Here is a 25,563-nt window from a genome sequence, read left to right as displayed (position 1 = left end):
TCTGTTCTTGCTGGTGAGCTAAGGTTTGCTCGGTCCTGCCCAGTCTATCCCCTTTGCCTCAATACTTTTATGGGGAGAGAACAAAAAATTCTACAACACCTGGTCAGGCTACCACTTAACTAACTCTAGCTTTTCCTTTTTAATAAGCTTGAGTCCACTTAAAGTAATCATGCTGATTATATATACCCATTAGGCCATTACCGTTACTTTCCTTACAGGAATGTTGCTTTTCCCTTCCCCAAATCAGTTCAATAACCGCTTTAAAACTTATTTCAGGGCCAGCGACATTCCATATGAGCATAGTTCCATTCCAACTCCATGTTTATAGAGTGGGAAAGTGGTAACGGTTTGGCTCTAATCCTTGGGAGAATGGAAAGAAGCTCTTGGCTTTCAATTTCTGATCAGCCCAGCTCTGGCTATTTTGACAATTTGGGAAGTGAATCAGCAGATGAAAGATCTCTCTCTTAACACTTTCAATTAAACTAAATAAATCTTTAACACAGGAAAAAAAACTTTTCTTGTCAGTTGTCTTATAGACAGCCTCTTTGAACCGAAAGGCTCTAACTTAATTCTAAGTTCCTTCTAACCAATAAATAAACAAACTCAAATTTATTAAATTAAATTCAAATTTATTAAAATTTTATTTGTATGAATCCTTAAAGTCTAAGTCACTTTCATGTGTGAATGCGACCTCCTCAAACACAAGAAGGCTTATTTCCTTCTAAATGCTAACACCAAAAGCCCAATAAATATAACCCAGAACAATCAAGGCAACTGACTACATTAATGAGATGTGCAGCATAGTTCAAGTAGTCACTTACTCTTCCTTAACTGCCCAGTACCTTGATACAAGCTCTTAACAGGGCAGTTTACTAAGAGCAAGTAGCCTAAGGAGAGTAATATGGCACTTAAATTAGTTAGCTTTCAGCTCAGGTAACAGAGGAAGAAGGAAGCTCTAAGTAGAGTCATACCTCTTTCAAACAGAACTTTTCAGAACAAACTGCAAAGCTTTCAAATAACCTCTTCTCGCCTACTCTTTCTGTTTAGGCTATCTATTTTCAGACTATAAAGTTCCTTGGAAGAAAGCAGTAATTCATAATACAATGTGCATTCCAAGCTAGAGCAGTCCGTCTACTTATATCAATCTGCTCTCTAATGTATCTGAAAGCATGAATTAACCAACCAGTATCTGAACGTTTATACAAAACTTGGCAATTCCTGGTTATGGGCATCTTTCCAAAACACCTTTTTTAACCCTTTCTCACAGCCAAGACTTGATTTATTTGCTGGAAAATAATGGTCTAAGACCAAACAAAGCCAGGGAACCATTCACCTGTCTCACCTGTTAGGCTTGTATTTGTTGTCCTCTTCCTCATCAGTGTCACTACGGATAGTGATGACACTCACAGGAGGGCTGGGAGTGTCTGGAATGATGATTGGCTGGTGCTGATCTTGGACAGGGACTAGGGAATTATAAGACGATGTGGTGCGGAGAGGACTGCTCCCAACCAGAGAAAAAACTTGGGAAGGCAGAGTTTCCAGAGAGGATCTGTAGGAAAGTTCACAAGGAAAAATGTCAGTCTTTAGCCACTTAGATTGTACAGCTTTTCTTCAACTTGCATTCTAACATGCTCTTTGACCACAAAAGTTCCAATGAAAAGTAAACTAATCACTTTGGCCAGAATTTCCAAGGGACAAAACACCAAAATACAAAGGCTTTTCTATTTTCGCATGCCATTTTGCCATGGTTAAATTTCACTAATAAACAGAAAAAATATCATAAAGAAAGCCCAGATTCCAGGTGATAGGGCACCATATCATTACAACTAGGACACACCTGGGCTGCATGCACAGATGTAAAGGTTAGATCTTCCTCAGTTCAGTAGGTACTTGCTGTTTCCTATCAACAGCATCTACACCACATTTCCAATGCTGGGCAACTTACATCTCCAACAATTTACTTTAAACACTGGCTTTACTGCAGACTTACTTGGAAGAGACTGCAGCAGCCTGCTTATTCTTCTTGGAAGGGAGGGAACTGGATTGCTGCTGTCGGACAACATGGGCAACACCAACATTGAGGGGCTGAGCAGTGGCCAGCGTCACATGGTTAGTCAGCAAGGATGGCTGCTGCATGATGGTGCTATACTGGTTGCCGTGAGAGTGGGCATTCCTGTGCCAAGAGAATGAAACAAACAAGTGAATCCTGAAACCACTAGGAACTGGGACCAAACAGGTAGTCAAACAACCAAAAACAGTTACTTTTTAAAAGTGAGGCACCTGAATTATATACAAAGCTTTAGAATCTCACTATGTGACTTCCTCTACTCCTTTCTTTGAACTAGGAGAAAATGATTTCTGACCTTAGAACTCACTATTTTCCTGTAGTCAATGTTCTTACAATGTCACCTCCTAACCCGATATAGGTTCTTGGAGAATTTCAAGCATAGATAGATTTTATTTTCTTCTTGGTTTCTTCATATATCAAGTGCTCCTACTCCCAAGGAATCTGCCCTAGCAAACCCCACACAGAGAAACACGGGGCACTTGCCTCCAGTCGGCCAGCTGTTGGCCACTCCCCAGGGCCTCTGGAATCACTGTGGCAGGCTGGACAGAGTTGTGTAAAGCTACGCCAGGCAACTGCTGCCAAGTTGAAGGCAGGAGAATTTGTTGAGTTCCTCCAGGCCAAGCCTGCTGTAAGGAAACACACAGAAAAAGATCCAGACTTGACTCATTCTTGACTTTTTCCTGTTTTTGAAAGAAAAATTCTTATCTTAGAAAAAGTGACTTGTAGATTGTTAACTTGCAGAGATTTAAAAAAGAAAGGTCAGAGGGGCTCTGGGCTAACAAGTCTTAGGAAAGGGGAAAGGGAGCATCCTGCTATCTCAGGTCGCCTCCATAACCTGACCGCCAGAGCAGTCAGATCCCTCCAGCCAAGTTTCTGTTACACTGTGGAGAAAAGCAGTCTGAAAGTTCAGAGCTAATTTCTGGTTATAAGGGGAGTATCATTTGTGCAAAAACTGCAAAATATATCCCTAGAGAGAGTTAAGCGGACTCCCTGGGGACTAAAATCAGGAATTTGAACATCTAAATGCCAATCAGATATCAGATCTAATCAAGACATCAAACAAAGGACAACATCTGTCCCTTGCTTAAAAGGGTGTTGTTTACAATACAGAGCTAGGAGAGGATCACTAAAGGCTGAAGTCTTTGGTAAACCAAGTGCTTCCCAGGAGGAACAAGCAAAAGCTTAACTTGTAGCCACATGAGGAATTAAAAGCTAAGACACTAAGTAAAACACCTTTGATGCATAAAGCAGTTCACTTGTAAGCTTCCTAAAAATGTTTTAATAGTTTGCAGAAGCATTCAACATAAAACTAATCACTAAAAATACATATTATTTCTAGCTTTTAACAAGCCATGTCATTTGCAACAGACTGAATATCAAGTATATTTTCTGGAAAAAAAAAGGAACAGATTTGAATTTTTTTAAAAACTTGAATTCTGCAGTAAAATTACCTACAATGGTTGGGTACATATGGTTCTGTTTCATGAATTTGAAACTTCAAGGTCATCAAACACTATTTTTAAAATATTTTGCAAGTTAACAGATCCACTTGTTACAAATATTGGTTCCCAACAAGAAGCCTTCAAAGCAGAAAAACTGCAAACATGTCTGTTACCATAAGCAGAATTTCAAACAAAACAAAAACAAACATAAGAGAAGTATGTTAAGTCACACCATGCGTCTTTCCATAAGCCAACACCTGCACAAGACAAAGTATGTAGTTTAATACAAAGCAAGAAAAAACATTCCAACGTGAGGCAGAAATCTGGCGTTCCAAGCGACGAACTGTTTTGACAAAGAAGAACAAAAATATGCAAAGCTTAGCAAATGACTAGAGCAAGCTTATAAAAGTAGCAAAGGGAAGTGTCAACTAAACTAATATTCCTGATCTCAAAACCACATGTGAGCAGGCTCAACAGTGGCTATGGGTTGGCACAGCAGAACAGCAAGCTAAGCCTCCACATGCAGCACCAGTTTGAGTTCCAGCTCCTCCACTTTCAATCCAGCTCCCTGCTAAAGTGCTTAGAAAAACAGGAGAATGGCCAAGGTTTTGGGCCTCTTTTCCACCCGGTGGACCCAGAAGAAGCTCCTGGCTTCAGACCAGCCCGACTCTGGCTTTTGGGGCCTTTTGGGAAGTGAACCAGAGAATGGAAGATCTCTCTGTCTCTTTCTCTTTCTGAAAATGAATTTTAAAATAAATAAGTAACAGTCGCTACATCGCTCCAGTTAAAAATACACATAACCCCTTGCATTCAAGTTCTGTTCATGGGAAAACTAACCCAGAAGTGACAAAGACTTAAAAACTGACAACAGAACACCTTCCAATCCAAGCATATCTACAGAAGTGTTTTACTCACACTTGGGGGGAAAAAAACGCGTTGAATCCTGAGGAATATCAGGATTCAATAATTGATAACTATTTCCAAATGCTTGCCTAACTTTTATTTTAAATGAGGAAACAGACAGCCAATGGATAATTCTAACTCTCCCAATTTGACAAAATACATCCGAAGATCATTCTTAAAGTTAAAATCCTAAAATAAACCTTACAATCCAGTTTGTTTTCCTTATCTCTAAGCTCAATACAGTTGTAGCCACATTCACGAGTTCTTCTCCATGACTTTTAATAACAAAGATTATATTTGCATAGTCTGTCATACCTTCACCTTTGTATATTTATTCATAAAATTTCTCCCACAAGTCCTAAAAAATGACACCTTTAATTTCAACCAACAATATGTTCCAAAACACATTCTGAAAGCAATGTCTTTAAATGAAGATGCAAGCTGCCAGTGATCACCTAGAGCAGAAAGCACTATTTCCATGCGCTCACAGAAGGAACATTTACAAACCGTTACAAGTGAGAGCTGCTTAAGCATTTCTACCTGTACCCAAGTTTCATAAGCTTAAAACCGCAAAAACAAAGCTAACTTGCCAAAAAATTCAAATTTTGGCCACCTAGGTACCTGTAGCAAAGCCAGACTGAAGGCCATTTCCTTCATTCTCAAGGATTAGAAGCTAAAAAGGTAGAAACCAGGGAACAGAGCTGAAACTCTTCCAAGGCTAAACACAGAGCTTTTTACCACTCAAGGCTGCTAAGAAGGAACCAAGGATCTGCCTTCTTATAGAGTAACACTGAACATCAGAGTGCAACAGTAGATGCCACAGCAAGTGTCAGGGAAAAAACAACAAGACATTAGAGATAGAGCAAGAACACAGCCACAAGATGGCACATGCTCCCATACCCTCCGCAAAGACTACACTAAAGAACTGCTTTTAGAAAATGAAAAACCAGAAGAAAATAGAACAGAAACAAACAGGATAAAGTAAAAAAATAAAGAAACCAAAGAAACTCTGTTAGTAACACAATCAAGTGAGGGGCATTACCAGTACAGCAGCAGTCTGTTCAACCAGCGCCGGCCGGCCGGCTGCGCAGCTCAGAGTAAAGGGCACCGCATACTGCGGTGCGATGGTGGCTACTTGAGGGTGGAGAGTTGCTACCATTAGTGGTGTACAGCTTCCCTGAAATGTAGATTAGGCAGGTGAGTGAAATAAGCATGGAGGCTGGATTCAGAAGGGGTTTCATTCCCCCCAAGCTATTACCAACAACAAACAGTAATCTCATAAGACATAAAATGCAGGAACCAAACACAACTTTCCCTTCAACTGTGCACAGCACTGGCCCACTAGGAGATCAAGTGTCAATGGCCTAAAGCAAAAAAAGGGATTAGAATCCTTCTTGGGTCTGATTCAGTGGATCAGTTTCATGACACAAAGGCATTTATTAGGAATCCTTCTTGCCACATTCACAAAATAGTTTTGGTTTTCACAAGGGTCTGTGTGTTATAAATCACAAATATTAACATACAGAATTTAAAACATGGTATTTGATGCTATATAAATACTTCATGATTTTTAAGGTCCCCTTAGTTCTATGTTCCATGGCAAGCACATAGTTTTAAAGTTTTAAACAGCTTGAACACCACAAATCAGACACTATTATAGTTTGAAAAACCGTCTAAATATCCTGATAAGTTTCTAAAAGAGTAAAAGGAAGGCAAAATGAAACTTTGAATTAAGAATCAAAATGTTTCACATTTACTCTATTTCTTTACAAGCTGCAAAATTAAAGAGAGAAAGGAAAACATAACAAAAACTTTTCTCAAAAAAATCAAAGGACCATTTGTCAAGTCCAAGGAGACACTAGAAGAGCTGGGAGAGCACGAGAGAGAAGCACCCTATTCCATACGGATCATACAGATGTATTCTTTCAAGACCACTGAATCATGACCCCAGAAAGATCTTACAGGCGAAGTAAACACAAGTATAGGGCTTCAGCATCACTAATGACCACGGTCCTCTGGCCCTTACCTGCGTGAGAACGCCTGACTGAATCTGCAGTGGCTGAGCAGCAGGGGCCTGGGGTACAATGGGCACAGCATTATCCATCCTCACAGGGAATCCAGAATGCTTTGTTGTTGCTTGCAGTCCAGCTGCTGAAACACATCACAGGTTACATGTTCTGGCAGTCTAGAAGCACCGTGTGTTCTGCTGGTTCTGTGGGGTGGCTTTTGGCTACTCTGCTCAAATAATCACAACCTGGGTTTTAGCTCTAGACACTTTAGACACTTAGACAAAGAAATTGTATTCAGATGAGTTTCAGGACATACAAGTTAAACAAAAGGGAGACTAAGTTCCCTGGAAAGTTTTTTGATAAAAGTAACTCTGGTTCAGGGAGATTCTAATTGTTTTTAATGCTACAGAACTTAAAACACAATATACATTAACAGTATGGGAAAAAACTAAAAAATTCACTTAATAAGTTCCATTTAAGTTCCATTGTTTAAATCATTAAGAAGGGAAAATGTGAGAAGTGTTTCTTAAACTATTGTATACAATTATAATTTTTGGTTATTAGTTAAATAATAAGAAAAGTTCAATAATTTATAATCTGTTATCTGTTTCACAAGATGCTGGACCTTACTGCAAAAAACAGCGCAGTTCACAAATTAGTTCACAAAGTCAGTTTTTCAAATCTTTACCTACTAAGCGAACTGAAGAAATTACACCTGGAATAAAAATACTTTAAAAGTAGACATTTGGGCTTACAGGGAACTTGCTTTACTTATTTTAGGAACCTGCTCTTGCCTTTCACAGCTTTCTGTTGAAACTCCTTTGTGGTTAATAGCTAAAAAAGCAAGAGCTCTGCTGTCTTGAAAACATACACCATGTCTTATCTATCTTTTTGTGTATTATTCTCTTAGCATGACACTAAATAAGAAGAAAACAGGGACATCTCATTCTGAGAATAAGAGGGGGCTAACGGCAGCTCTCTTTTCACTAAGACTTGGAAATCTTCAAACTTTTCTCTAAACCTACCCTGATTCAAAACTCGTAATTTACAGAATTTACATTTCTGTTGTTTATAAGCAACTAATGCCTATAATTTTGTTAAATGAGAATATGAACATTTAATTAGAAGATTTCTCAGTGATGTTTTCTAAGTTATCAATCATTTTTTCTTAACATTGCTATAAAGGTATCAAAAGAGCATAACTCAGTGCTGGCACTGCAACACAACAGGTTAAGCCACCTCCTGCAATGCTGGCATCCCACGGGGGTGCTGTTTTGAGTCCTGCTCCACTTATCCCAGCTAATGCATCGGGGAAAGCAGTGGACGATGTCCGAACTACTTTGACTCTGAACCCTCAGTGGAGACCTGGATGAAGCTCACAGCTTCACCCAGGCCCAACCTTGGCCACTGTAGACATTTGGGGAGTGAATCACAAGATGGCAAATTTCTTCCTCTCTGTAACACTGCCTTTCAAATAAATAGATAAACTTAAAAAAAACTCCAATTATAAGGCTGTTATTTTCTGTAAGTCAGTCTTAGGAACAAATAATCCAGAAACATATGAAGAACTAGTAAAATCAAAATTAAAAACACTACATTTAAAAAAAAATGCTTTTTATACAAAAAAAGTAATAAACCCAGATAAAGTAATGAAAAAGTTGCCCGTCATACTTCCTTAGGCAATTTTATCTAGGAAGCTAAGCAACACAAAATTTTTGTCAGTAATCCCAGGACTTATGCTATGATAAGACAGTGTTGCTGTAATAGCCTCCTACAAATTGGTAGGAATTGAGGCAGCAAAACCTAGGAGGAAATGTCCACTAAAACAGTTCGTCCATGGCTCTTGGAGTGGTAAAGTAAGAGATAAAATGACAGAATAAGTTACCACTGAGCAAAATATCTATTTTGGGCAACTGGTAGAGTGGGAAAGCATTATTTATAGTACTGACCTACAAATGTGACTCGAAAGTATTAGACTGCTACAGCATTTAGGTTAACGCTAACAGTCAAGCTAGTTTAAAACCAGCTACTTATTCCTACCACAAATGTAAACAAAGAATCAGCAAACAGTAACACTTTTAGAAGGTTCTCCCTAAACCCTGACCTAAAAAGAATTATAGCTTTGGGTTTGCTATTTAAGCTTTAGTGAACACAGCCCTTTAAGAACCACAGATAAATGAAGAGCGTCAAACTGCCCAGCTGATGATGCTCTAGCCTTTTCTAAATACGGGCACCTTGTGAAAGATCAGACAGCAATAGCAAAGGGGGTAACCTGGAATCCAGCGCTGCTGCTTAGAAACCCACACACAGGAGTGGCTGGCACCGGACAACTCTTCACAGCTATTCTAGTTTAAATTCTGAGAGGCAGTATGGGATAATACTACAAAAAGCCCAAGTGATGAACTCCACTGCCTGATTTCAAATCACGGTTCTGCCACAGTTACTTAAAAGACACTGGGCAAATGAGGAAGCGTGCTTAATTTTCTCATTCACAACAAATTGAGTACAACATGTTTACCATCTTGTAGGGTTATTTGTGAGGAAGAATTAATACATATAAAAGGTATTAGAACATTATCTAGTATAGGTATCATCACTGCTTTAATTTCAAAACTCCCTTTCATTTGGACATTTTAAATTTGCTATATTAGCTCCTTGGGCTATTTAGACTTTCTAGATGGGGAAAAAAAAAAAACCTGTCCAAGGCTTATACTTATTTACCTAATTACCCTCTTCCCTTTCTGCTTCCTTTGTTCACTTCATCCCTTAACCATCACCTGAGAAGCAGCAGAAGACATCAGGGTGCTAAATCTAAACTTGACCCAATGAAACTCACTTTGGAAAAAAGGTGGGAAAAGGCATGGATAATTTGCTATCAGTACAGTAAATCAACCACTCAACATATAGCATAGAAGTTACTATTATGAAACAACATACAAAAAATAATTTGGTAATTTAGGCTAAATGTGCATTTACGGATTGTGCATCTGCTCCTCCGCTCGCCCTGTGGCTCCTCCCTGGTTTACATGGCTATCGCTCTCCTGTCCTCCCGGGAATCTCTCAGTCTCCCCGCCTAGCCCCTCATTGCCTTCAGCTTGCTCCGACGCTGTCAGAAACCAAACAGACAAAAGAGTCATGGTCAGCAAGTAACTGAAGTACAAGAGAAAAATGCTACCTACATCTATTTAAAGTGCCAAGAGAAGCTAAAGTCCTGTTTATTCTCCAGGATTCTTAATATAATGTAACCTTCAAGTGGCTTATGCAATATTTCCCATATTTCAGAAAAAAAATGAACTGGACAAACCATCATGATAACATGAAGGATAGAAATGAGAAAACTAAAATGTTACTGTTCCACAAGGAGTCAACCTCCTTCTTCAGCTCTTTTCTTCCTTTGTAGATGGGCATTTAGAGAACAATATGATTTATAAGCCAACGCAGATAATCTTACTGCCTTCCCCATACAAGCACTTCACATCAATTTTTTCAGTTCAATAAATAATGACCTTCATTCTTGAATGTAGTTTAAAAGGCTTCCATATTTTTAAACATGATTTTTACATTTTAGGATAAAATTGTCACTTACTTGGAACATTATAATGGAAATAAGCCTCAATGTGTAATAACCCAGCTTACCGCACATTTTTCAATGTGCACATTCTGCATAATGAGAGACACATGCTTATACAAGATGCATGATATTGAAACAGGCTTCTACTGACAAGAAAACTGATCCCAAGAAATTGAAATAAGGAACCATGGGTGGGAATTGTGGCACAGCAAGTGCAGTCACCACCTGGGGTGCCTGCCACTCATGCTGGAGAACTGCTTCCAATCCTGCTCCCTCTCAATGTGGCCAGGAAGCAGCAGATAAAGGTTCAAGTACCTGAGTCCTTGCCAGTCATGCGGGACACTCAGAGTTCCCGATTGCTGGCTTCAGCCTGGCCCAGCCCTGGCTATTTCCAACACTTGGTGACTCCCTCTCTCCTCCTTCAGTCTTCCAATAATTTGTTTTAATGGAAACAAAGGGGCGCTCTGACCATGTGTCAGATAATACCACAATTTTACATAGAAAAGGGAAATTTACTTTGTAGTATCACACAGCTTCAGGTACCCTTTTCAGCACAGAATTAGAATTTAAAAACTTGTCAAAAGATCAGCACTAAACAAGTGTATATGCCCAAACAAGTAAGATGATAAGCTATCACACTGAGTTTTTGCACTTACTTTGGAAAGCAGGTGGACACACTATAAACGTCTGTTGAAATGGGTCTGTCTGAGTGCAAATCTGAGTGGTTCCCGGCTGCAAAGAAACACCTTGCTGGGCCACTCCAGGAACCGGGGCTGCAGAGGAAGGGTATAAAGCTGACTGGTAGTTTAGCAGCGAGACATCTGAATTAGCCAGAGAAAGAGTAGCAGCAGCTGCAGCAGAACTGGAAGCTAGAACACTGGCCTGAAAAACACAAAGATTGTTTTATTTGTACATTAGTATGAAGTAGGTAGAAGACATTTTTATACATACAAAACCTATCCAGAGGCTGACACTGTGGCATTAGGGGATTAAGCTGTCATATACAATGCCAGAATCCCCCAGGGGTGTCGGTCTCTGTCCTGGCTGTTCTATTTTCGACTCAGCTCCGTGCTAATTGACTGGGCAAAGCAGTGGAAGATGGTCCAAGAGCTTGGTCCTCTACCAGCCACAAAGGAGACCTGGATGCAGCTCCTGACTTTGGCCTGGCTCAGTCTAGGGCACTGTAGCCACTGGGAAGTGAATCAGCACATGAAGATCTCCGTCTCTCCCTGCCAATAACTCTTGAAAATAAATAAATAAATAAACCTTAAAAATTTCCTAGGACTGGGTGCTGTGGCATATTATAAGTCTCTACCTGCAGTGCTAGCATTCCAAACATACACCTCTTTGAATCCCACTGCTCCACTTCTGACATAGCTCCCCACTAATCCATCCTGGAAAACAGGAAGGAAAGGGAGGGAGAGAAGGAGGGAGGGATGGCAGGAAGGAGGGAGGGATGGCGGGAAGGAGGGAGGGATGGTGGGAAGGAGGGAGGGAAGGAGGGAAGGAGGGAAGAAGGGAGGGAGGGTGGGAGGGAGGGAGGGAAAAAATGGCCTAAGTGCTTGTGCCCCTGCACCCACCCGGGAGGAAGCTCCTGGCTCCTGACTTCAGCCCAGCCCAGCTCTGGCTGTTGCTGCTATTTGCACAGTGAACCAGCAGATGGGAGAGCCCTCTCACTAAATAACTCCACCCATGCAAACAAAAATAAATTTTTTTTTAGGATTCATTTTTACTAGAAAGTCAGATATATAGAGAGGAGCAGAGAGGAAGGTCTTCCATCCACTGGTTTACTCCCCAAGCGACTGCAACAACCAGAACTGTGCTGATCCAAAGCCAGGAGCCCAGAGCCTCTTCCAGGTCTCCCACATGGGTGCAGGATCCCAAGGTTTTATGCTGTCCTTGACTGTTTTCCCAGGCCACAAGCAGGGAGCTGGATGGGAAGCAGGGCTGCTGGGATTAGAACCAGCGCCCATAGGGGATCTCAGCGTGTTCAAGGTGAGGGCTTTGGCCACAAGGCTACTGTGCCAGGCCCTCGAATCTTTTTAAAAATGTTGTCCCAAAATAACTTAGAACAAAGTTTTAAAGTATAATGTTAACTATCTCTGAAATAATTCTCTGCTTAAGAAATCTCCCCAATTCCCAAATTTCAGGCAACAGTATAAGGTAAAACAGGCAAAGAATAACAAATGGTGTACACTAGCTGCAGCTATATAACCCCAAACATTCCATGCAAAAACAATGCTGGACCAGGGAACCCTATCAAATCTCATATTCTCCTCCACTTAGAAAGGAGAGCTAGCTACTAAACTGGGAAGCTTATACTTTCAGAAGCAAGCTTAAATGAAAATGTCACTGGTCAGCAAATACAAAACCACCCTTAAAGTTTAACATTCAATAAATTAATGAGACACATAGAATCCTTCTCCTAGAGGAAAGTCACTTGGCTAAAGTGAACAGCAAAGCAGTCTACCAGTCGAAGCACCTTTACTTGACTGCTGTGACAGACGAAGTCAGAGATCAGACTGTGTGTTTCCTTCTCAGCATGGGAGTGACAGGTACTATCAGCCCATCCCATCTCCCGTCACTTTTGCCAAGGCGACAAACCTCAAGCAATAAGAAATACCAAAACAGGATGTGAGGGCAATCTGGCTGCGACATCTGTCACCCCATTGATCGCCAGGGTTGATTCGGTTGATCTGGCTGGCTAGACAGGTATCCCCTTCCTCCCTCACCGCTCCGTGTGCGTCCCTCCCGAAGCCGCGCAATCGGTCAAAGAGGACAACCATCCCCGCTAGAGGAGGACTGGTCTTCAGTAGCTGCACTCCCCTGCTAGAACCTCCAAACAAGCTCTCAAGAAATACCAAAACAAAGCCTGTTTATCTCACACTGTACTCTGTAGGTGTTTCTGTCCTACCTAAGTCCTGAGTTTCCAAAATAGTTTATTGAATACCTGATTGTGCACGGTATTGAGCTGGTTGCTGAAGCTCATTGTTAGGTTTGTGCTTGTATTTGGGGCCACATGTGTAGTGAAGGGACTCTTGATCTGACTCACTGTGTCATACATGTGAACCCTCCGCTTGCAGATCTCCATGTTCTGGAAACAAGACTTAACACTGAAAAAGAAATCAAAGTCACTAAATGAGTGCTACAACTTAGACAGCAAATCAATCAAGACAAGGCTTTTTAAAGTACTTTCAGATCAACTCAATCAAGAGTTTGGATATCATAAAGACAAAAAAATACAAACGACTTTCAATCTCATGCGTTTTCAATAAGAAAGAAAAGCATTAGAGAGCCACATACACAAATACTAAAGTTGCTGCTTAGCTGCCACTTCCATTTAAAAAGCTGTAAGGCAACCAAGAATCACACCACAGCAAAACGTCCCAGACCCTGTCATACTCACTGATTGCTATGCGGAAAATCCAGAAGATGGGTCATTGTTACAAACTGATGGTTAAGAGTTTTCAGAGGAGTAATTCTCTTATCTGCATCAATTGTTAACATTTTTTTCAAAAGATCAATGTATTCTCTTCGATCTGCCTTCTCTGCCAACATGTCTGTTCCCTCTAAGTCTGTAGACATATTCACCTTTAAGGAAAATTTACAAATAATATACTTTTTCACCAAAGCAGCATATTTAGCATTGAATCTACTTCCTTTTCTCATTTTGGAAATATTTAATGGCAACAAAGAAGTCTCTCTTTTCTCAAAAAGAAAAACCTAGGGAAATTCTTTAGTGTAGCATGATCACTTTCACAGGAGCAAACTCTTCTTAAACTACATAATTTCAATCCTTGTCTAAATTTAGTGGTAGAATAAAACTGAATAAATTTTTGTCATTAAAAATTTAGAACAAGGGGCCAGCAATGTGCCATGGTGGGCAAGGTCACAACCTAAGGACTGTGAGTTGCCAGCATTACCAGTTTGAGTCTAGGAGGCTCTACTTCCAATCCAGCTCCCTGCTAGCCTGGAAAAGCAGAAGAGGAAACCCAGATCCTTGGACCCCGGCACCACATGAGAGACCTGGAAGAAACTCCTGCATTGTGGTTCTGATCTGGCCAGCCCTGGTTACTGAAGCCATTTGGAGAAGGAATCAGCAGAAGGAAGATGTCTCTCCATAAATTTTTTTTTTTTAAGATTTATTTATTTTTATTGGAAAGGCAGATACACAGAGTAGAAGAGACAGGGAAAGAAGATCTACCATCCACTGATTCACTCCCCAAGTGACCACAACGACTGGTGCTGCGCTAATCCAAAGCCAGGAGCTTCTTTCCAGGTCTCCCACGCAGGTGCAGGGACCCAAAACTTTGGGCCATCCTCGACTGCTTTCCCAGCCCACAAGCAGGGGAGCTGGATGGGAAATGGGGCTGCTGGAATTAGAACAGCCATCCGTATGGGATCCCAGGCATGCAAGGCAAGGACTTAGGCATTAAGCTACCGGACCTCACCATAATTTTGCTTTTCAAGCAAATAAATAAACCTTAAAAACATTTTTTTGAGTAACCTTAGAGTTATCATTATAGAACACAGTGGATTAAGCCACCATGTATGTGCAGGTGACAGTTTGAGTGCTTGCTGCTCCACTTTCAATCCACTTCTCCATTCATGTGCCTGAGAAAGCAGTGGGAAATGGTCCAAGACACTGAGCCTCTGGCATCCAAGGGCAGACCCAAATGAAGTTTCCGGCTCCGGCTATGTCCTGGAGCAACCTGGGCTATTGCAGCAATTACGGAGTGAGCATTAAGAGTCTGTAACTCTGCTTTTCAAATAAACAAATAAAAATATTTTAAATAAATAAATAATAAACAAATTTTGTGCAAGAAAAAGCATTTGTGATTACTTAAGTATAAACATTTCTATTATTTAAAAGATTAAATAACAAAGGTTTAAGCAGAGTTGAAAACATAATAAGCATTCAAATGTTAGTTCCTTCATTTTTAGTAGAAAAAAATCAAACAAGGAATCTTAGAAAATAATATCTAAAAACATGGGTATGTAAGATCAGTTAGGCAAACGCAGAAGAGAAATATACATGCTGACTACCTCTATTTGAAATGTTTAAGATTTTGGAGTCTCAGATTTTTAAACTAAAGGTGCTTATTAACTGGTAATTCTAAAAGTATCCTTGTTAGGATTCAGATAGAAGCATAAGGCAGAGTATCAATGTATATTTTTTCTATGAAAAATAAGAATACATACTTGAAAGATAACATCTTTCTTTTGCATATGCAGTAGAAATTCGTCTCTACTTAAAGTGAATAGATGTCTGACTTTGTGAAACTTTGCATGCTTACCTGAGCCATGTCATCTAAACAGTTGAAAATATATTTCCGAGCTTCTTTTGATTTTATTCCAGTCTCCAACTCATGTTCCTCAGGTGTCTAAAAAACAATAATTTTTTAATTCCATCTGTATTTTACAAATTTTATTTTGAAGCCAACGTGTACAAGTGTTACCACCTTGCCAAAAAGAGATGGCAAGCCTGAAAATGATTTACAACACAGCAATCTTCCAGTGGATAGATATCCCCTGACATCTGGCCTCCCTTTCTACCGTGACAGAATACACACACAAGTGATGATGTACAGTTCCTGAACAACATCAAGTAAAAAGAGACAATAGCATTTTTCTCTTAGAGCTATTCTGCAAAGAAACTATACCTCAAATGCTAACTGTTCAAGAGGCTGAGGTAGTCAGCAGGTTAACCAGACTACTCAGTAACTTTTCACATCGAAAGAAAAGGCTCAGACACAAAACAACAAATATTTGTTTTAAGAACATACAGAATGCCTGAATGTGGGAAGTCAGAATGTTACATCGCTTTGTCTTGTTTACTGAGAATTTTCTTTTTTAAGTCATTACTAAACTTCTCTAGGTGTTTGGATCACTGAAGAGTGAACACTACTCACCATTATATAAAACAGCCCAAACACCCTCAGCCACTGAAGTGGCACTTGGTAATTTGTTTTAAACTGAAGATAATGCCAAATGTGAATAAAAAATTCACCAAAGTCTTCCCTTCAAAAAACTTATATCCCTCTATTATTTCCACTGCTCCACCTCAAAGATTTAATAACTAAATTTTGAATTCAAATTTGGGAGTGGGAAGCATGGCAGATGGCAAAACAACAAGGAAGACAGACCTTAAGCCTCCACAGTGGGTAGCCCAGGTTAGGGTCTCTGTTGAAGAACCTGGTTGTTTTTGTTCCAGCACTGAGAAGATATTCAGCCGGTAGGCCTTGCGTTTGTGAAATATAACGAATCTGAAACATCAAAACCATCAAACATCAATTTGGAGTTAAAAAGATTATTAAACACTATGTTTTACATCTAACTGCAGCCAAAAAAAAAAAAAAATACAGCAAAATAAATACATAAATAAACTCTTTAATCAATAAAGTGAAATTTATCTATAAATACAAACAAGGAAACAACAGAAAGTTCATGGAAAATGTGCATTATATTTTAGTTATAGTTTCCTTGAACTTTTTTGAGATATTACATTTATTTATGTGAAAGTCACTAAGCGTTGAAACTGTGGCATACTGTAAAGCCTCCACCTATAACACCAGCATCCCCTATCAGCACCAGTTTAAGCCCTGACTGCTCCACTTCTGATCCCACTCCCTGCTAACGTGTCTGGGAAGGCAGAGGAAGATGGTCCGAGAGCTTGGGCCCTGTACTCACATGAGAAGTCCAGAATAAGCTCCTGACTCCTAACTTCAGCTTGGCCCAGGCACAGTCAAAGCAACCATTTGGAGAGTGAGCCAGTGAAAGGAAGATCTATCTCTATAATTCTTTCGAATAAATAAATTCCTTTAAAAAGCAAAGAGATGCTAGATAGCCACTCCCACTGGAGAGCATGAGCTGGGACCAGACTAGGCAGGGCTGCAGCACCTGTGTGCCTCATATGAACCAGATCAGGGAAGAGCCAGGACGGGCAGACTATTCCTACTAGTGTTGACAAAACTGGAGGGGCTGAGAGCTGTCAGGGCTTAGCCGTAGCAGAAGCTGGCACTGGGGCCATTACTGTTAAGTCCAACCACAGGGCCATCTGGAGAGAGCACAACCAAGAGAGAGAGTGACCTGGGAGGGAAACAGTGAGCTCCCCGCTTCTTGGGTTAACACTCCAATGGGAGGGCACAATAATAGCTAGGACAGGGGCTGGGATGGCTAGACAGGCACTCAGCAACATCCATGAGGGCTGGACAGTTGAGCTGGTTGGATGGAACCAAGCTCCAATACCCCTCAACATTTACGAGAGCCCAGTGGGATATGGGGCAGACTGAACTAGGCTGCTACACATGCTGGCAAATCAGGGCAGGGGCGGGCCAGGTAGAGGTTACTGGGGGTCGCTCTCACTAGGCTGCAGCTCCCACAGATTGATGTGATGAGTGGGGCCAGGATGGACTGCAGCACCCACTGATTCCAGTGGAAGTCAAGGCTCAAGACTGAACCAACCCAGCAATTGTAACCACCAGCTGAACGGGGAGACAGACTATGCCAGATCCTGTATTTGCTAGTATATATAGGACTCTGGTCTGGGAACACCTCAAAGTTTTCTGGGGATCCCCTCAACCGAAATGGCAGACTTAGAACCTTAACCAAGAAAAAACAGAAGATAGAACAGATCAGTCAACTACTACAGCTATATGTTGGCCACGAAATACCGGACAAAGGGAGACTCCATGATGGACTATGTCAATCAGCAGATTATTCAACAGTCTCATCGTGCCTGGAGTGGCGAGACTGGTAGCAATGCATAACTGGCGAATTACCGGGACCACTTGAGCAAAGATCTCAGAACATGCCCTACATCAGGGACCTGGGGTGGATGGGAGACTGGGTGGGGCTTCTCCTCAATATTCTTTTAGCCATCGTAACTTTTTATCCTAATCAACAATGTAAAGATTGCCAAAATATAATTTTTTAAATGTATTTAAAAATAATAATAATAAATAAAGCTAAAACACATTTTTTAAAAAGCAAAGAGAGGGCCCAGCACGGTAGCCTAGCAGCTAAAATCCTCACCTTGAACACATCAGGATCCCATACGGGCACTGATTCAAATCCCGGAGGCCCTGCTTCCCATTCAGCTCCCTGCTTGTGGCCTGGGAAAGCAGTCAAGGATGGCCCAAAGCCTTGGAATCTTATACCCGTGTGGGAGACCTGGAAAAGGCTCTGAGCTCCTGGCTTTGGATCAGCGCAGCTCTGGTTGTTGCAGTCGTTTGGGGAGTGAATCAGTGGACAGAAGATCTTCCCCTCTCTGTCTCTCCTCCCCTCTATATATCTGACTTTCCAATAAAGATAAATAAATCTTAAAAAAAAAAAAAGGCAAAGAGAATGGAGAGAAGAAGTAAAAGAGGGAGAGATGGAAAGAAGATAGAGAACCAGAGAGAGAAGTAGAGAGAGAAGCAGACAGAAAAATAGAGAGAGAGAGAGAGAGAGAGAGAGAATGAACAATACATAGTTACAGAGAGGGAGAGAGATCTCCCACCAGTTTCACTCCTCAGAAGGCTACACACGCTGGGGCTGGATCAGGCCACAGCCAGGAGATTCTTCTGAGTCTCTAGAGGCTCAATTACACCATCTTCCACTGCCTTTCCCAGGCCATAACAGGAAGCTTGACGAGAAGTTAAGTAGCCAGGAGTCAAACCACCATCTCTATGAGACAGACTTTGCGGTTGTTGGTTTTACCTATTCTGCTACACCAGCCACTGTGACCTTTGTTGGTTTTTTTTTAAGGTTTTATTTATTTGCTTAATTCATTGGAAAGGCAAATTCACAGAGAAAGATCTTCCATCCACCTGTTCACTGCCCAACTGGCTGAACAACTGGAGCTGAGCCAGGAGCCAGGAGCTTCTTCCCAGTCTCCCATGCAGATGTATACTCCCAAAGCTTTGGGTTATCTTCTATTGCTTTCCCAGGCCACAAGCAGGGAGCTGGGATGGGAAGTGAAGCAGCCAGGATAGGAACCAGCACCAATATGGGATCCTGGCGGATGCAGGGCAAGGACTTTAGCAACTAGGCTATCATGCTGTGAACATTTTTAACTATCCTCTAAACATGTTAGCCTACCAATAGCCAATTACCAAATTATTTCTTTGTTACTATATCTGTAATTTCAAGGAAATTCAGTTTTTGAAACTTTTGCGTATAATCTTTTTAAATTTTATAGACTTGCAAACTTCAGAACAAACTAGTCAGAACATTTTCTAACAACCCCTTGCGTGGTTTATCAACATTTTTTTTTAACACATTCAATGAGAAACATTAGGGAAATTTTTCCTCAACCCTCTTTCTTCTTGGAGCATCTAGCTCTCGGCTGCCGCACTCTTAGTCACAGAGCTTATCTTATACCATAAAACCTAGCACTTAATTTAGCAATTCCATCCTCCTATTCATAGAGGATAGGCACCATACTTCATTTAACACTGAATCTACCACGACCTAGGCCAAGATTTCCTCAAACAGTGGTCTGAATACCTGGAGTTCCCAAAACTTTCATAGGTGGGTCTAGAAAATAAAAACTATTTTCATTATCATAATAATCAGGAGTTACTTGTCCTTTTGAGTGATTAGCAGGGATTCCCAGAAGTGCCGTGTGATGTTACTGCTTAAATCCCTGCTTCATTTTCCATTGTTCACATTTCTACAATTCTCCCAACACAGAAAATGATAAAACCAGTGGTTTGCTTCTCTTCCCACCCTTGATGGCAATACAAAAAGCAATTTTTTTATAATCTCCCTACCACATATCTTAAAAATAATAAAAAAAATTCATGCAGAAGGAAATAAATCCTACTTCTGATTTCCCACAGTCCAAACATTCTCAGCTTTAATTTCTAACACAACACATATTAACTGATCTAAGCCACATCAACAAAGCTCTTTAGAATCTTCAGGAATTGTTATGAAGATAAAGCAGGTCAGTACACTACAATCTATTGGCCAAATCTGGTCCACCATCACAGATCATTCTAGACAACAGCAAGGTGTTACTCCAAACCCCTGGAAATCAAAACACAGCACTGGAAAATAATAAGTAAGTTAATTAATGTAAAAAAAAAAATCATCACGTCCTATGTGATTTTCTTTCACATATAAAACTTATTAGTTTTTAAAATCCTGGATAAAATTATATAATGAAATACTGTGCAGACATTTTAAAATAAAAGTACATGAACTGCCATCTAAAGATACTTTACAATATATTAAACATAAAAGCAGATCACAAAAATAGTTATTTTTATAAAAAAAAAAAAAAGATTTTGTTGATTCTAGCAAACATATTTTTTCCACTAGCATCTTTGGAATCAGGATATGACTTAGAACTGACACGGTTTCATTACCAGCATTCTTTCTTTGAGGTACAAAAAAACACTGTGTCTTTAAACCAGCAGTGTCTCAGATTTGACAAAATACAAAACATATCCTCTCCTTTATATCCACAAGGTTGTATGTGGAACACAACAATATGGAGAACATATTCTCTCATTGTGTATTCACCAGGGCAAGCAATGATGACTTTTTTGAGTAGACACAGTTCTTGCTCTCATAGTTTTCAGTTTACTGAGGAAAACTGATACTGAATGTATAATTCAAACTGTGTCAGCATTCTGAGGAAAATAATTAGGCTTCTATAAAAATACAGAACAAAGGAACCTGACCTAGACTGGGCACTGGAGAGAAGAGGCTCCTTTGGGAAGTGGCACTTGAGCTGACAGAACAGCATGCGCACAAATCCTTATTCAGTGCTGCAACAATGCCAAGGAGGCAACAGCACGGACAGGAAGTAATGGCCTAAGACCAATCCAAACAGGAAGAAAGGAAGGCCCCTGATGCACGTGGAGTCTCATGTCAGGGAGCTCAGGGGCCATAATAAAGACAGCCCATATATTTCAAAAGCAATGGGAAATCACTGAGGCCCAACAGGGTGGCATGTCCAAATTTATGCTTTGAAAAAATATCACTTTGGATTAAAAAAAAATTGGAGAAATACTAGAGTAGAGAAACAGTCACGGTTTAGTAGCCCTGGTAAGTGATAAAGACAGCCTGAAAAATAGCACAATAGCAATGGGAGAAAATGAGTAAATTAGCAGACAGGCATGTGGGGCAGAAACCTCAAGCAGACTCCTTGCTCCCTGCCCCCGCCCTCCCCTTGGCCGCCCCTTCCCTCTGCCTCTCAAATAAGTTTTTTAAATGTACATTTTTAAAAATTGCAAAGCACTGAAGAACCTAGATGTCTTCTGCTTTTGTGATTCTGTCTTAATGGCTTGGCTGGGGGCTGTGTGAACTCCAGGCCTCGTAGTCTACATGACACCCGACAGGACACCTGGCAGGTCACTAGGCAGACCACTCCTCAGGAAGGAGGTACCTGGTACTTGATAAGATTCACTGTTCTACAGCCCATCAATTTGTACTTATTGAAAGTTGCTTGCTTCGAACCCACCAATAGAAGCCTACTAAATCATGACTGTATAATTAATAGCCTGAAATGTATCAGAACCCCTGGGCTGTTCAACCAGGGGGCTCTCTCTCCTCTTTCGCCCTCCCTGCTGATCCTGCAGCAGCCTTGGCTGTAGCAGCCCCTCCCTCTCCAGCCCTGCAGGGCTGGGGGAGGTGGCTGGGAGACCTAGGCTAACCTGAACAAACCACCTTTATGCCTTAGCACTGACTTCAGACTCAATGATTTTCTGGGGATATCAAAATCCAGCACAACAGCACCAAGTTACTAGTTATTTATTACACGGGCAACTCATTTTTTATACTATAATCAAAACACTAAATTTTTGCGAGTTGGTGAATTCTACATCCATTCAAACAGATTAAAGGAACAATTTTTTTTTAGATTAATAGGTAGAACACTGTTTTGCTTTTTTTTAAAAAAACAATTTCAGATAATCATTTAATTCTCCAGAAAGGTAAGAAAGAAGGTAGGCAGAGAGACAAGCAGACAAACTCGGCCCACTCCTGTGTGCCAGCATCAAGAGCTGAGAGTACATGGCGGCATAAGAGTCTCCAACCTCAAAGAACTTACAGTACGCAGGGTTCATTTTTTTTAAAGAACAAGAAATTTAAAATGTATAATTTACTTCAGTGGCAAATTCTTTTCCCTCAGTGCCCCAATTCCTTAGGAAATTGTGGCATAGCTTACAGGTTTATTACAGTACTGTGTAACTCAGTGCCTTCCTTAATAAGTACTATTTTAAAGTCATATATATATATATATATATATAAATTTCCAGAACCTAATGTGTTTCAGGTTCAAGAGAGTAATTTTTTCACTGTATGTCATACAGAAAAGAATATAATACTTCTGAGTGATCCAAAGTTCACTTTTCAAATTCTAGGTCCACATCTTTGTTTTTTCATGTTTCAACATGCATATGAATACAACAAAGCAATACAGATATAAAAATATAACACTCTTTAATATAAAATAAAATCTTTGTCATGCTTTATACGAATATGAGTAACTTTAGATTATGAAACAGGCACAGGCAATTCTACATTCTTGTACAAGTTTATAGCAGTGATTGGAGGACTGTTCCACTGCTACTTCCCTTGCCATAGCAGCTACCTCACTGTGACTATGCGCTTTGAGATTTCCAGTCAGTCACCCTTACCTGATCATATTCTGAAGCACCAGGATACAGTGGCCATCCCAGGAACAGCTCAGCTATCACACAGCCCAGTGACCACATGTCAATAGCTTCACAAAAAGGCAACCCAAGAATAATTTCAGGGGCTCTAGAAAAAAAAGTGATTAAAAAGATCTTGTGGAAATTAATGTTAATTAAGTCCTATTTCAATATTAGCTAAATGTACACTTATTTAACAAACCTAAAAACAATTCATCATCTGGAACTATTGGAGCTAGAGAAAAAGAACAAACTATGTATTTCAAAGACAGCATATTTCTGCAACAAAACACTCAGTAGTCACATACAGTTGGCTAAAGACATAATATTGCATCATAAAACCAATGCCACCCCTTTAAGTATTATCCCATTTTACAGATAAAGAATCTAAGCACTAAGAGATTAAACAATTTGCCATGTTACACAACTATCAAACAATGGCTCCCAGGCAATCTGGATCAGGATCTGAGCTCTCAAACATCTTATCATCTATTCCAAAAAACATCCTTTTATTTTTCTAAGATTTATTTACTTTTATTGGAAAGGCAGATATACAGAGAGGAGAAGAGACAGAGGGAGAAGATCTTCTGTCCACTGATTCACTCCCCAAGTGACCACAACGGCCGATGCTGCGCTGATCCAAAACCAGGAGCTTCTTCTGGGTCTCCCACGCGGGTGCAGGGTCCCAAGGCTTTGGGCCGTCCTTGACTGCTTTCCCAGGCCACAAGCAGGGAGCTGGATGGGAAGAGGAGCTGCTGAGATTAGCACCGGTGCCAATATGGCTTCTCGCAACATGCAAGGTGAGGACTTTAGCTGCTAAGCTATTGAGCCAGGGCCAACATCCTTTTTTTTTTCTTTCCCTTACATATCAAGATACCATGGCATCTGCATCTTCAAAGGACACTCCAGACTCCTCATGTAAAGGAACTTAAAAAGCTCTTCATGTAGAACTATCTAACTGGCCATGTTTTCGTCCCATTGATGCCTAGATTCAAGTGATTGGTATGCTGCTCCTGTTCTCCTGTTTTATGTGATTAGCAGAGGGCTGGGTCTGAGCAGAGAGGGTACAGGTATTTCTTTAAGCAGGAACATCCTCCCCAAGTAATTATATATGATTAGCAGGCCTGAAAAAATGATGATAATGGCAGGCATCTGGCTACTAAGACTCTGCTTAAAATGTGCATATCCCAAATGTTTGAGTTGGATACCACCCTTCAGCTCTCTGTTAATCTACATACCCTGGGAGGTGGTGGTGATGGCAGGTAATTTGATGCTGCCACCCCTTTTGGAGACCGGCACCAAGTGTCCAGTAACAACTACAGCCCCAGTGAGGGGACATCTTGAGCATCTGGAGAACCAAACAGGAAACAGGAGCTCTCTGTTGTCTGCCTCACCCTCTCCCTGCTTACCAAGTCAAATAAAACAAAACAGTTGGAGGGTGCTAGAGGTTCCAACAGCTTTTCTGGTCTTTGACTATTTGACAGTTGTAGGTGGAACCACCAGCATCACCAGTTTTTGCAGTTTGATGTGAATTGTGGGTCTGTTAAAAGACTTTACAAGTGGTATTCTATGGACCAACACCATGACTCAATAGGCTAATTTCCACCTTCACCTTCAACTGCCAGCATCCCATACAGGTAGCAGTTCCTGTTCCGGTAGCTCCACTTGCCATTCAGCTCCCTGCTTATGACCCAGGAAAGCAGTGGAGAATGGCTCAAAGCCTGGGAACCCTGCACCTCTGTGGCAAGAGGCTTCTGGCTGCTGGCTTTGGATCGGCGCAGCTCTGGCCTTTGCAGCCAGTTGGGGAGTGAACCAGCATATAGAAGATCTTTCCCTCTCTGTCTTTCCTTCTCTCAGTAAATCTTCCTTTCAGATAAAGTAAGTAAATCTTAAGAAAGAAACAAAAGAAAAAAAGAAAGAGAAAAAGGTAGTATTCCAGACCCAACATCATGATGCAGCAGGTTAAGCAACCATTTGTGACACCAGCATCCCACAGTGGAGTGCCAATATGATTGCCAGCTGCATCATTCCACCTTAGCTTTCTGTCAATGCACCTGGGAAAGCAGAGGAAGCTGGCACAACCACTTGGAACCCTGTCACTCGCATGGCGGATCAGGATGGAGCTCCTAACTCCTTCCCTTGGCCTGGCCCAATCCCACTGTTGCTGCCCTTTGGGTAGTGAACCAGCAGATGCAGATGAAGGAATTCTCTGTCTCTCTCCCTCATTACCTTTCAAATAAACAACTTTTTAAAAAAGTGATTATTTTGCTGGCCGTGGAAGCCACATATTACTGACAGAATTTCAGAGTGCAGAGAAATTTCAACAATTATGACATGTTTTTAAGATGGCACAATTTTCATAGGACTATTAATGCAGCTAAGAGTACTGAAATAATATAAAGGTTTTTCTATAATTGAAAAAGAACAAAAATTTTCTACTCTCAGTGAGCAGAATCATTAATTTCTAAGTTCATAACAATGCCAAAAATAGCTGGCAGAGGAAGTACAAATGGCTTTGTGCCAAAATAAAAGCTGGGTTTACAACATTCTAAAGCATCAATTAGAGAGCAACAGATTTTGCCATTTCTATCATACCAGGAAGATATTTTGAAGCCCAAAAGGTTGGTCTCAGAGAATGTCCAGGACACCCCAATAACTACTTTTATATTAAAAAAAGGTAACAATAATATAGCACTCTTTCTTTTTAAGGATATATTTATTCTGAAACGCAGAGATACAGAGAAGTGGCAAAGGCAGAGAGAGAAAGACAGAGAGAGATCTATCTTCAGTCCAGTGTTTCACTGCCCAAATGACCACATTGCCCAGGGCTGTGTCTGGTTGAAGCTAGAAGTCAGGAGCTTCATCCAGGTCTCCTATGTGGGTTGGTCCAAGTGCCCTAACAGTTGGGCCATCCTCCAGCAGG

General features: G+C 40.7%; 1 protein-coding gene across 11 annotated transcripts in view; it reads right to left on the bottom strand.

The window, feature by feature from the left end:
* HIPK1 (homeodomain interacting protein kinase 1) overlaps positions 1 to 25,563 on the bottom strand; it is a 53,355-nt gene that overhangs the window by 8,687 nt on the left and 19,105 nt on the right. For 3 of the 11 annotated variants that reach the window (XM_040999325.1, XM_040999323.1, XM_040999331.1), the window contains exons 3-13: positions 22,626 to 22,749; positions 16,140 to 16,259; positions 15,291 to 15,377; positions 13,400 to 13,584; positions 12,944 to 13,106; positions 10,650 to 10,875; positions 6,440 to 6,564; positions 5,456 to 5,590; positions 2,552 to 2,748; positions 1,991 to 2,173; positions 1,343 to 1,549 (exon numbers count right to left, since the gene is read on the bottom strand). In XM_040999325.1, coding sequence (XP_040855259.1) covers positions 1,343 to 1,549; positions 1,991 to 2,173; positions 2,552 to 2,748; positions 5,456 to 5,590; positions 6,440 to 6,564; positions 10,650 to 10,875; positions 12,944 to 13,106; positions 13,400 to 13,584; positions 15,291 to 15,377; positions 16,140 to 16,259; positions 22,626 to 22,749 — 1,752 coding nt within the window. The remainder of the gene's footprint in view (positions 1 to 1,342; positions 1,550 to 1,990; positions 2,174 to 2,551; positions 2,749 to 5,455; positions 5,591 to 6,439; positions 6,565 to 10,649; positions 10,876 to 12,943; positions 13,107 to 13,399; positions 13,585 to 15,290; positions 15,378 to 16,139; positions 16,260 to 22,625; positions 22,750 to 25,563) is intronic. The other 8 variants (XM_040999328.1, XM_040999327.1, XM_040999329.1 and 5 more) reach the window with 8 other exon arrangements.

The sequence above is a fragment of the Ochotona curzoniae genome, unplaced genomic scaffold, assembly GCF_017591425.1.
Source record: "Ochotona curzoniae isolate NIBS_2020 unplaced genomic scaffold, NIBS_Ocur_1.0 scaffold_1037, whole genome shotgun sequence".
Lineage (NCBI taxonomy): Eukaryota > Metazoa > Chordata > Mammalia > Lagomorpha > Ochotonidae > Ochotona > Ochotona curzoniae.
The sequence above is the reverse complement of the archived record's forward strand: the minus strand, read 5'-3'. Positions and strand labels throughout refer to the sequence as shown.